Source organism: Cariama cristata, unplaced genomic scaffold (assembly GCF_000690535.1).
Source record: "Cariama cristata isolate BGI_N322 unplaced genomic scaffold, ASM69053v1 scaffold1235, whole genome shotgun sequence".
NCBI lineage: Eukaryota > Metazoa > Chordata > Aves > Cariamiformes > Cariamidae > Cariama > Cariama cristata.
In genome coordinates, this window is record NW_009619014.1 from 18,197 (window position 1) to 30,737 (window position 12,541).

At 42.1% G+C, this 12,541-nt stretch overlaps 1 protein-coding gene across 1 annotated transcript in view; it reads right to left on the reverse strand.

The window, feature by feature from the left end:
* Window positions 1–12,541, reverse strand: part of LOC104162350 (transcriptional activator GLI3) — a gene marked incomplete at its 3' end in the record, with an annotated part of 155,937 nt that overhangs the window by 7,350 nt on the left and 136,046 nt on the right. Inside the window, exon 6 of the mRNA XM_009701062.1 lies at window positions 11,844–12,045. Within this exon, the coding sequence (XP_009699364.1) occupies window positions 11,844–12,045 (202 nt within the window). The remainder of the gene's footprint in view (window positions 1–11,843; window positions 12,046–12,541) is intronic.

The window sequence follows — 12,541 nt, forward strand, 5'->3', positions numbered from 1 at the left end:
CAGGAATGGTGGCCAGCGGCACCACCTGGCCTTGCCCAGTCGATCCAGCCATGCCTACTTAGAAACGTGCACTAAGATGACACCAGCGCTGTTCAGCAACTGTCTAAAATTCATGCCCAAAGGTGGTAAACAAGACCTGAAAGTAATCATTTTGAGAGTCCAGAACTACTAAAACCAATACCCAGGGTTTTCAAAAGCGATGAGTGCTTTCAGAGGCCTCAATTTGCATCATCTTTCTTTTAAGATACCTTAAAGGGGTTGCGTTTCAGACAAGGGGTGCTCAATACTTCCAAAATATGCATGTCAGAAGAATGCAAGATGCCTGCCTCAATCTTTCACATTTTCCAAAACACTAGTCACTTCCAAAAGATCTTGGATCCACAGAGTGTAAGTGAATTATGAACCTTTTCCTTCCATATACCTACTGAGAAGTGAAGATCTACACCACTGGAGGGAATTTGATTTGTATTTCTGCTACAGACTTCTTTTTTTCAAGCAAAGTAGAAAAGGCAAAAAAGAAATGGATGAATGCATGCGAGGCCACTAATAAACTACATGCAGGTTATCTTTTTAGTTGTTGAGTTTTATAGGGGATAAGGGTTAGCAAAAACATCTAATACTTCTGCTTAAGCATTCAATAACTCATATACACTGACAGAACAGCCTATCAGTGATACAATTTATTTTTCCATACTGTGGGATTCTGTGTCTATCTGTCAGTCTGTCTCCCTCTCTCTCTTTCTCTTCTCCCTCTGCGAAGTCTCAAACTCCTTTCACCGGAGGTAAAACAGGGCAGTGAACTACATTGCAATTACATGAGCACATCAAATTTTAAGGAACAGACTTCAAGAAGAAGAAAAACAGACGTTATAATCAAAACCAAACTTTGTGGCTACTTTGTGGCTGTCCTACTAACAAGGTCATCTAGTTTCTGGTCACAGCTGCAGAATTTACCGCAAAACAGCTGTGAATTCAAGTCAGGAAAAATTCCTTCTTTCCTATACATTGCATAGGTGTGCCTAAGCAGACGGGCTGACACAAAAACGCCAAGGAGATCCCAATTTTGTGGACACTGTGAGGACAGTTTCATTATACCACGATAGTTTTCTTTTCCTCACAAAGACCATGAAGATACCTTCCTCGTATCACAAACCACCTGCAGTTCTGCAAGATCTAATGCATATAAGTCTTCCAAAAGTAACCGAGTGCCTTCCCCTTTCTGGTTCTGCTTGCAAGGTTTTAGGAAAAGAGCTTTTCAAGTGTGTAAACTAGGGGGCACTCAATGAAAGCCATAGGTAAACAACTTAAAAGAGATTTTAAAAAGCATCAATGGACTTCTCTGATGGCTGCTGGAGGGGACAGACATAGCCAGCAGGTTCATATGGGACTAGGCAAGTCCAAAGACGACAGGTTCATAAAGAAATATGAAAAGGAACAAGCGAGAGCGTATGCTTTGGGATCGCTAATCTAACGATTACTGATGTGGGGAGAGCACAGAGAGAACGAAAGGCAGAAAGCAGGCGGGTTCACGTGCTTCTTAATAGCATCTGCTGTTTGCACCATCAGAGACAGACTGTGTGACCAGGTAGTACCTAACACCTCTACTTTGACCCAGTGGGACATTTCTTAGGTTTTAAAATATCTTAAAATATCTTTTTTTCTTTTTTAAATTTCAAGAGGATAGATCTTTTTCTTTGGGATACCTTTATTTATTCATATAGAACCACGTGATGTTTATCATATTGAAGTTTTCTTTCCTATCCTATATCCTAAATCTTTCCTAGAGCAATTCAAGACCAGCGTTTCGTTATTCTACCCAGCATTCATCATGCACCTTGCTCTTCACCGTCTCCTCCTTTGTTTTCTCTTTTGCATATTCCAAATTATTACTATACCCTCTTCCTGTCCAGTCTTCTCACCTTTAAGCTGGACAAAATAGGTCAAGTTTATTTTAACTCATCAGTACCATTTTTTCAGACCTCTGATCATTTTCCCTGCTCTTCCTTGTAGCCCTCTCCAATTGTCTAACACCTTTCTTGAAATAAAATGTACAGATCTGGTCGCAGTAGAGGAACGCGTGTCATAGTGAGATATACCGGCTCCACCTACACCACTGTGCAGGAGAAGGCTCCAGTCCCTTTGGCCTGAAGGGTCTCGGATGCCCAGGAGGAACACTGGCATCCCAACCGCTCGCTCCCTGATGGAGGGTGTACCCTGCGCTGCAAGGGTCCACACAAGTCCTTCCTGACTTGCGGAAGGGCCTCGGCACTCCCAGATCACGCTGTAGCCTCCATCATTTGTTCTTGCCATCAGCGACTGACACTAGGCAGAGACCAAATGACCCAAGTCCCTCCAAAAAGGACCCCAGTTCATGAAGGGAGAGGTAATTTGTAGGTGGGACTGGCTTTGTGTTCAATGAAACTGATCCCCAGGTATGAGGATAACACCATGGCTTCTTCCAGCTCACGCTCAAGTAGGCACAGACGTCACTACCTTGTCCTACGCTCCCTTAAGAGTCACATGAAGCCTGTGGGGCAACCGAGGCTGAGAAACCAGGGTGCAGAAACCCACTCACAAACGCTGGACAAATACCTGCACTCACTGCATTCAATGGAGTTTTCATCCTTTCCTCACACAGGGCCAGGATTTCACCTTTAGTTTTTGATTTGGATTTTCAAAGTGCTTATTTGTTGTTTAGGAGTGTTGTTAAGGGGCAAACAAGCACCCTTCCCATTCTACAAACGTACCCAGCTACTCTTCAGGAAAGCACCCCCGGTAACTCTTACATACTTCTGAAGAGGGACTGACTTCAGCAAGCTCTCAAGTGCTGGCCTAAAACCTGGGCCCTACGGACATTGAAATCTTTGCTGAATTAAGTCACAATACAAGTCCTAATTAAGTTAACATTGATCAAATACTGCTTCACACATGCTCAGATGCTTTTTTTTGGTACAAACAGTTTCATTCATCCCACGGTAAACCGAGATGTAGGAGCCACTCTCCAAAACGCAAGACGGATGTAAGGGTGGCTGGGAGTTGAGCCACGGGTGCTGAGGGGGTCTGCGTAAGGTGACTTCATACACAGAAGTTTATGTATATATTTTGATGGAACTATGTATATGTGTAATATGCAGCCAGGATGTCGAAAGCTGTGGACAGTCAGCAGGACAGACCCGTCGTCTGACCCCAAGAGAGATGCAGAAGAGAGGAAGCCAACGAGTTCTCCTTGGACAGGACCCGGAGGAGAAGCAGCAGCCAGGAACATCACATAAGAAAACTGTCTCCTGGTGTCTGGGTTGGCGGAAACAGGAATTTGTGTACATTCTTTGTAAATAAACGGGAGTAAATAAAAAGAAGTTTCCAACTCTGTCATCTACTTCTCCTCCTGACGGAAACAACCTGCAAGAGTGACCACTGACAAATTGCTCAGGTCACAGGAGTGACAACGCACTCGGCAACCTCGCAGCCCTGAAGAGATTTGTGAAATTCTTACCGCTTCAAGTACCTTCCATGCAAAATGAAAACCAAATGGTGTTACAGGAAGGGAGGCTTTAAAAATGCACTTCTGTTTGGAGCATTTTACTCACAAAATATGTAACATTTTTAGTAATATGAAAGAAGAGTTTTGCTTGAAATGCTGTTCTTCTCCCTCTACTTTCTAACTGACACCACTGAGCTTTGAGCAGACGACGCAGACAAGTCATCAGTTGCTTTTATGGCTTGTCACTGAAGTACAGGGGAAAACAATATCAAACTGTGACTATGAAACCAGACATGTGGCATGATCTTAAAGGCAGGTATGAGACTTGAAATCCTTTGAAATAATTTTTCAAAACTCACTAGGTTTCACGAATATCCCTCTGCATTTGTAATGTTGACACGTTTCATTAAAAATCACTAACGTAGAGACAAGTCATCCAAGGGAATTTGTAAAAAGACATATCCTGCATCTAATAAAGTATAGTATACATTATACTATTTTTTCCAGTTTTCATCAGATAATAGTCATCGCTTTACAATTGTATTTAACTCACATACATCGTTGCCTCTTTTTTCACTTTTCTATTACCAGTTTAAAATTAACAGAGGTTGTGGTTTGCACTTTCTCTTCAGCTTACCATATTATCTATTCTGTTTTATCTGCTAGGCTAGGTGAAATTTTTCTTCATGAATACATTGCCATATGCCAGAGTAAAATGGAATAGTTTCACCGAGAGCAACAGAGCCCCACTGGTTAACCTTATGTGCTCAGACAGCACTCACAGCTTTGTCCTTCTCACTGGGATATTCCTCTTCAGGAATCCTTCGTATCCCAGCTGGACTTTGTATTAACAGTACCTCATGTAGTTCATCGGTCCTCCCTCCATGCAAGGTCATGACACTTCTGGCAAACAACATTTTGAATTAAATTGACGGCTAAGCATTTTTGGGTTTCTAAAACTGGTATCATTAATTACATGGAAAGTGCTCATTAATACTTGCTTTTAGGGTCTGAAAATGAAGTAAGCATACTTCTCTTAGCTCCAGAACTTCCCTGGAATTAACATTGTGCTGGGTCCAATGACTTTAAACTCTTCAAGTAATACTGAACCAGTCTGGAGCAAGTTGCTTCAAACTGACCTACAATTACAAGATCTGTGACACACACATTTACAGGCATACATACATAATCAAACTTGTATGTATGTGCATCTGTACATGCAAATGTGCATGCAACATGTACCTGCATAATCTATATATGTACGTTGCTTGACTTCTTACATTATACACTTACTGAAGGCAGAAATCTTGCCATTTGTGTGTACTTGTGGTGCAAAACATCCACCACTTTCTAATGCAAGATGCAGGCGATCTCCAAAACAATCTCCCTGAATGTCACCATCCTATAATCTATATAAGCTTTCTATAGGAGCCTAGCTGCAGAATTACATTTCAACAGAGCCTGTATTCGATGCAACTTTCTGTAATACTGACAAATTTCATTTTTATTCACTTTGCAGCACTTCTCTGCTATTCACACTTCCTGAAAGAGGGTATAAAATGAAGCTATTACGGCATGATAGAGCATTATATTCTCTTCTTTAGATTAACCATAGATGGCACAAGACCACGAAGAATAAAGCCCTGTGCTGCACATGTGACGTGCCTAATTACAACAGGACCGGTTTCAGTGGGGTTACACCTGGTCTGAATTTGACTCGGTCTGAACTGCAACTAAGCCTTCACTTACAGCAATTAACTGGAGACCTTTTACTGCAAGAGAAGCTTTCACTCGAAGTCAACTTTGCATCTCACTTAGGCAGATCCCAATAAGAGTGATAAAACAGCAAAACACCTGTAATGCTCACACAATTAACATACCTTTTACCCTGTGCAGCCTATCATAAGGAGCTTCTCGCAAAGCACCGCTGAATATACTGTGTTCTACCTCTTCTACTCTAAACGTGTCCTTTTTAAGATTCGTTTCATCAAGCAGCATTTGATTGTGTCCTTTTACACAGATTTAATAACATAAATACACAAACTTAAAGATTACAGCCTAAAACAGAAATCAAAGGGAAGAACTGAGCAGTTGGTTTTTAGTAAAAATTACATACAAATTCTCCGGTGGGGTCTTCTGTTTTTACTGCAATTGTCAGCAATCTGGGCATGGAGTCGAGCAACGAAAAAATGCAATCTGCATATACGACAAAATTATTTTGAGCAGCATGGTGAAGAGCTAAGAGGTTATCTTTAGAGGTAAGTATGCTAGATGAATGAGCAATACTGATAGCAAGATGTATATTGATACTGAAGGGGAGTCTGAACGACTCATACACTGATTCTAAATTAGCTGAGCCAACTCATGGGAAGCACTTGCTTGTCTCAATGTAGAATTCAATGAAGGAATCAAAATTTGATCAACGTGAAGCTATGGCAAAACCACGTTAAGCCAAATGAAACGGGAAACAGAACACAGAAAATCACGGTGCGTTCGAATTGCTGGTCCTCTCCTGGAATATTATTGTACGTAGTAGAGGGAGACGGTTTCAGACAGTATGTGCAGAAATGACAATGCAGGAACTCTCTAAAGAGCAGACTGAAAACAACCATTTGCCTCAGAAAGGCGATGAGTAAGAGGAGACTTAATAAGAATATATAAAATATTGAATAAAGAAGGAAGACTGAGAACATGAGGGCTCCCTGTCTTGTAACTATGAGACATTCTGCTAAATTCAAAAACTGGATAATTTAAACCTGATAAAAGGATATCCTTTGCTTTTTTTATGCAGTGCCTAATTAGACTGTTGGGCTCTCTGCTGCAGATACTTTTACTTTTCTCTGTGATAAACTTATACTTTATTTGTATATCTCAACTCTGTTTTTATTTTTCTGTTTGCTTTTCTTTCTGTGTTTGCCAAGGGAAACTGGAGAAATTAATATAGTCACTTGTCTCTAGATGTAGAGTAGTTCAGAGAGCAGGGCACTAATTATACAACAAATACTCTATACAAGGAGCTTATATGAGATGAGAAAGTCATCGAGAATCCAGTACCTGCTTGCAGAAACACAGGCTCTTGTCTTCCTCGCTGATATTAATCCACCGCTGCCTAAGCTCACCCTACAAACCTGGCTATCCCTTTCTAGTGCTCTTTGTGAAAATACCCTCACCACTATTCCCTGACACTCAGAGCTTCAGATCAGCCCAGAGCAAAGTGGCAGGAGCCAGCACAGCCAGGATCTGCCTGTAATTAACCACACTATGTTAATTGCTCCTTCCTGTTCTGATGACATCAGGGAAGCAGGGGCAGAGCCTGGTGGGGAAGAAAGAAAAAAAAGGAAAAAAAAGAACAAAAAAAAGGTGCTGCTGTGCTTTTTCAGTTTCTTGCAAATCTTGGAGGAGATCCCAAAGGGCTCCCGTGCTCACATGAAACTGAATTTTACCACGTTATGAGATGGCCAAGGTGTATTCACAGTTACACCTGCCTAGACCAAAAGAAAGTCCCTGGCAGCAGGTGGAACTACTCCCAATTTAAACACCTTGCAGCTGACAGGGAATTCAGTTCATTTTCTGAAAACTGACTTTATAAATTCGGTATTGCAGCACCGCTAAGGGACTAGAAAAATAATAGAGGTTCTGAATTTCAGATCATATGGAACACAAAGCCCCAACCTCCTCTGTTTATTAAAGACCAGCTAATCTCTGGTAAAGGTTTTGAATCGGTACTCTTAATATCCTGGGAAGTGATTACCTGCTCTATTCTCACTCTAGGCCATGCTGCCTCTCAAAAAGAAGTGCTACTGAAGTGCAAAGTCTAATAATTGTCACAGGTAGCAGATATAACATTAAGTACATCCTGACAAAAGATTAATAGCAGGGGTGCTGCACTGCAGGACTGAGGCAGGTAACCAAATGAGTAAATGTCAAATGAAGGATTATCCTCATTTGATGCTATTTCATATGCCTCCTTTCTGCATAAGCTCTCCCAGCTGAGACCTAAACCAGGTGTTTTCAAATGCACAAAGTCGAAGCTCTACCTGGTGTGCTAAAGGAGATTCACTATTAGCTGTCAGCAGGAGCGACATCTTCTTTTCAAGTACTCAGCCAGGAGTCAGGATACAGCATTACGCTGCCAGCTGACAATGACAAAGCGCCCGCCAAGTCAAGCCCTATCTGGGTTGCGTTAAACTATTATTATTTATTATTCGAACTGCAGTAGTACCCACGTCAAAGACCAGAGCTTGCTGTAAAAACAGAGCCCAAAACGTGGCTCCTTCTGTTTCATTTCATCCTCAACATCCCATAGTGCTCATATAGAGGGTCCGAGGCTGAAAAGCTGTGCAAAGCACGGGATGTAATCTTTTAGCCAGAGCATGTAGGTTTTTTAGCCAAAGATCAGTGAGGTCCTGGAGACACTTTCTTAACACAAGTAGCATCTTTGCAAAAACAGGTTAAAAGAGCTCTGAGCCTGCAAAATCAAGCATACCAGAACTAAACCTGCCCATACCTTCATGTGCTGACTCATCAGCTTTTAGTTAGGTGACCACACATCCCTTGTACACCCTGCACGATTCGTAACTCGTTCAGTGCACAAGATGCACAACAGCCTTCAGTGAGAGACGCTCCGGTATTTTTCTTCTCCTTGCCCATAGGCCTTCCTTCTGTTGTATTTAAACCATCAGTGAATACATAACTACGGATACCCTCCTGAGCTTCTCTACTGTGCTCATCCCTGTATAACCTACGTGCTTCACAAAACATTAACGCCTTCATCCTCCCTCTGAGGTGAAGGGGAAAGACTCATTTTGCACAGGAGCACGAATCAAAGAAAGATGAAGGTTAAAAGTGCCACTCGATACGGCTGCCTGGTTTCAGACACGGAGACCAGATCTCCTGAGTTAGTGAACATGACACAGCACACGAACTGTGCAAAACAGCTGTCAGGAGCTTCAAGCCGTGGCTGCGAGCAATTTGGCTCCTCCGCAGAATTCAGAGTGGTAGGCTGGGCCTCCAGAAGAGAAATTGTACGAGCCTGGTGGTCACTTCTGACTAGCTCAGTTTGCCCAGCATCAGGCTGGGATTGTGCTGCAAGAGCAGGGTTCACCCTCCAGGCAGCAAACAACCAGGGAAGAGGCTCCCTCCTCTCCTACAGCTGCCTGGGACAGATGAGGCAGGGTCCTGGGGCTCGGATGGACCCAGGGAGGATGCTCAGCCTGTGCACAAAAGCTGGCAGGGGCCCTGCCAAAAAAAAAACTGTGAAACTCTGAAACTAAAGACGGTATCGAAGCGCAATCACAAGAGGGCAGTACCTTCATTCGCCTTAATGACCGGCTTCCGCACGCTTTATTTGCAGTTTTTTCTCTCTTCTAGTTGCAATCCTATAAAAGCATTTTGTCCCAGCTTGCTTAACACGGACAGTTCCTGGTCTGACTCCTGTCTCCTCTGAAGACTGATTTCTTTTTCACAAGGCTGTTACGGCCGGGCAGACAGCTTGGCCTCCACAGGCTTCCCAAGGAGGTACCAGATTAACCAGAGCTGCAGCCGGAGGGAAAGGTTCTCCTTCTTCTCTCTGGGCCCTGGACTGGAACATGCTGAACGAAACGTCTTCAGGGCTTATCACTCGGCTGAACGGGACAACTTCTCAAGAACAGCAAAGATCATGTCTATAGAATCTAGGCAACATTCCTGGCAAATTTTAGCTTCTCAGTGAAAAGGTAGCAGGAGGTCTTTTAGTTTGTACAGGAAAGGCTCTTCTTCCCTAACTTCATTCTGAGAAATTAATAACTTTGCTGATGCTTTTTGGAAATACTCAGTGTTAGATAGGTATCTGCCATGAAAAATGCTGCCAAGTGTAAACTATTTGGGCTAAGTTAAAAGTGACTGGAAACAAGGTCTAAAAGTAGGATTGTGTAATGTTAAGTATAATTAATGCTACTGATGCTGCCTAAAACACAAATCCTTCCTGCCCCGCAATTCCATCTAGTGGCCTGCTAAACCATACCATTTTCTTGCAGCAACTCCTATGAGATTTACCTGAAAGTCTCCAGAAGCTGGGATTTTACACTAGGAAAAGTTTTTTTCTATCTTTGATCACTGTTGCAGACAGGATATTAAATGGGATGAACCTACGGTTTGATTCAGTACAGTAGTTCTTGTGCTGAATGCATTACTTACAAGAGAGTGAGTTGCAATATGTTGTTTTACTCATAGTCTTGCTCCTATTTAATCTTGGAATTTATTAAAGCAATGAAGCATGGCTTGGGTTTAATACCTTACGCCACTGTTTATTTTGGTGTAACTCTTTTATAGACAGGTTCACATGGGAGAAGTTAAAGGGCATCAACAGAGGTGAGCTGCAAAGCTGGAAAAGAGCTAGCTCTCTCCCTTTCCCTCCTTTCCCCTGGGGAGAATGGAGATGTACATTTCCAACTTTTCATGTTGAACAGCCATACTCTTACCAAAAGAAACAAAAAATATTAATTAAAAATTGTGTGAAATTTTGGATTATTCCTGGAAAGTAGGACCAGGAAGTGCTGAAAGCTTCGGTCAACCATAGGCTCAGTCGCACAAGCCTTGCTTTCATCGGGGACACCAGTTCACAAGACTCACTGTTCTACTCCTTAGCATCCCCACTCAGTCTCTGCCCATAACTCGCTCCAGTTCCACAACTGTCTTCAACAAAACTATTCATCCGACTCCAGCTTTGCAGGGATGGCCCTTAGGTTTGTGATTCTACGTGTTAAAAATATATACCAACCATTTCCAGCTCTGGAGGAAGAGTAAAAGGTGGGAAAATTTACCCCACTGTAGAGACTATGCCAACTCTCATGCGCTATTTGCTTTACCAAAGTTACAAGCAATGGAAAAGGAGGTTAGTAATTGAAGTGCCATCCCATCTCAATGACAGTGGGGATAGTACACCTCCACATAGTACATGTATTTAACAGATGTGGTCCAAAACTGCTGCCAGTTATTGGCATAAATCATATTCCACATTATGGAGCTTCGTAATTGGGACCGCGGTTACACAGATTGCGGAGTTGTGTTGCAGAGCTATGATATCATACCCGTGAAACACTGTACAGCTACTGAAGTCCATCAGAGCTATGAAGTACGACTATTTAAAAGAAGTGCTTAAAAAAACCCCACAGCGCTTACACTAATACCAAATACTTACAGTGAGTCCACTTTCAAAGTTTGGAACAGTTTCTAACACCCCAGTTGCATGCCCCATTTTCTCCAAAAGCGCAAATCCCCATAGCCAGTTTTTGAAGTTGTAAGTGTACCATTTTTGCTGGAGAGGTATGTTTGAGTCTTGCCAAAACCAGGTCTTTTAGATCTCAAGAAATTGCTGTGGGGACTTGCTCCTTCGCCTCATTGCAAATTGAAGGTGGAGGCTGCTTTTAAGCCAGGGACCAGCAGCACTCTTTGTTTGAGTGCCATAAATGCAAACCCAGTATTTTCTGAGACTTCGGAAAGGTGGGGGATTTTTTTTTTGGAATACGAAAGGAGGTGTTCTCAGTTAACATATAGCAATGTCACAAATACAAGAACGTTCTGCAGCTGCATCTCCATTTTTTCTGCTGCTTCTTTTCATTTTCTTCCACTCCCTTTTTTCAACATTCTTGCTTTTGTGCCCTTTCCCTGTGCCCTGCTGGCTTCCCTTTCCTGAACAACTTCTGCCCACCTCCTCCCTTTCCACTCTGCTCTTCTGCCTCCAGAACAACCATTTTTGGCTTTAATACCCTCACACAAGTGAAGCAGCCAAGTGAAAAATCACAGCATTTCTAATGATACTGGATGACAACAGTACTTCCTTGGTACAAAAAAAAAAAAAAAAGACGACAATTTAGCCACAGAAAGTCTAATCTTGAAATATAAAAACTAAAATATGAAAACCAAAAGATGAATACCGAGAAGTTCTAACCAAACATTTTAATTGAACAGTACTACGCATCTGTGCTTTACTCTCTGATGATCGTAACATAGGAACATTTCACTCTCCATTACATCTACGGCCAGAAGAACACAAGTGACTTAAGACAAACCTATCCTAAAACTTCTTCTCTGAAAACAGATTCCTGAACACACATACACACACCATTACTGCTGGTCAGATGGGAGTATTACCTGCACTGGACATTAACATGCCCAGAAGTCCCTTGTGGTTACCCTTCTGAGCAAGACGAAAAAGTACTCTGTACTTTAAATTAAGCTCCAGTGAACATACATTACAGAAATTGCAAAATACACATATTCACAAAACAGTTACTTAAAGATGTGAGCATACGTTCAGATTTGCGTGTGCGTGTACGACACATAAATGAGAATATACAATACAGGTAGAAAATGCTATTCTTACCTTATTGCACTCGCAGATAAGTGGCCATAAGAACCACTGGCTGAGGAACTGCTACGAGAATTATTGAGAATTGTGACCAAGGAATTTGGAGATGTCCGTATCATGGTCTGAAGGTCAAAGCTGTGATCAGATAGGGGGGATATGGACAACGTACGCTTTCGGCTTGGTCTAGCTGACAATCTCGGACTCGGAAACCTGGCGCCTGTTATGTAAACACAAATAATTATCCACCAGGGTACTTAATCGCATTTATTTGTTATCAGTGATGGGTAGAGAGAGTCGCAAGACATCAACACGCTGTGACAAGCCCACTCTCTCCACTTGTGATCTACTGGCTACGATTGAGGAAAATTAGGAAGAAAAATCTATCTTCCTGTGGCTTACCTCAGGGGAGCTCTGTTTATTAATGTGCAAGCAAAATGATAAATTGCTAAACAAAAGGAAAAGACTTTTATGAGTTATCCCTCTCATTTCTGATGATTTATGAATCTGATGGCTCCTTAGACATTCACATCATTAATTCAACCATGAGCAATGAGACAGTGGTTCAGATCTGGGCTACCAGCAAACCCAAACCCACATCACTTTAATACATACTGCCAAAGCAAAACTTGTAAAATACAGCGTAGAAATGAAGAGGTAGCTTTTCCTTTGTTGACCGTAATTCTGCCTGGTCAATGCTTGATGCAAAACTAAAA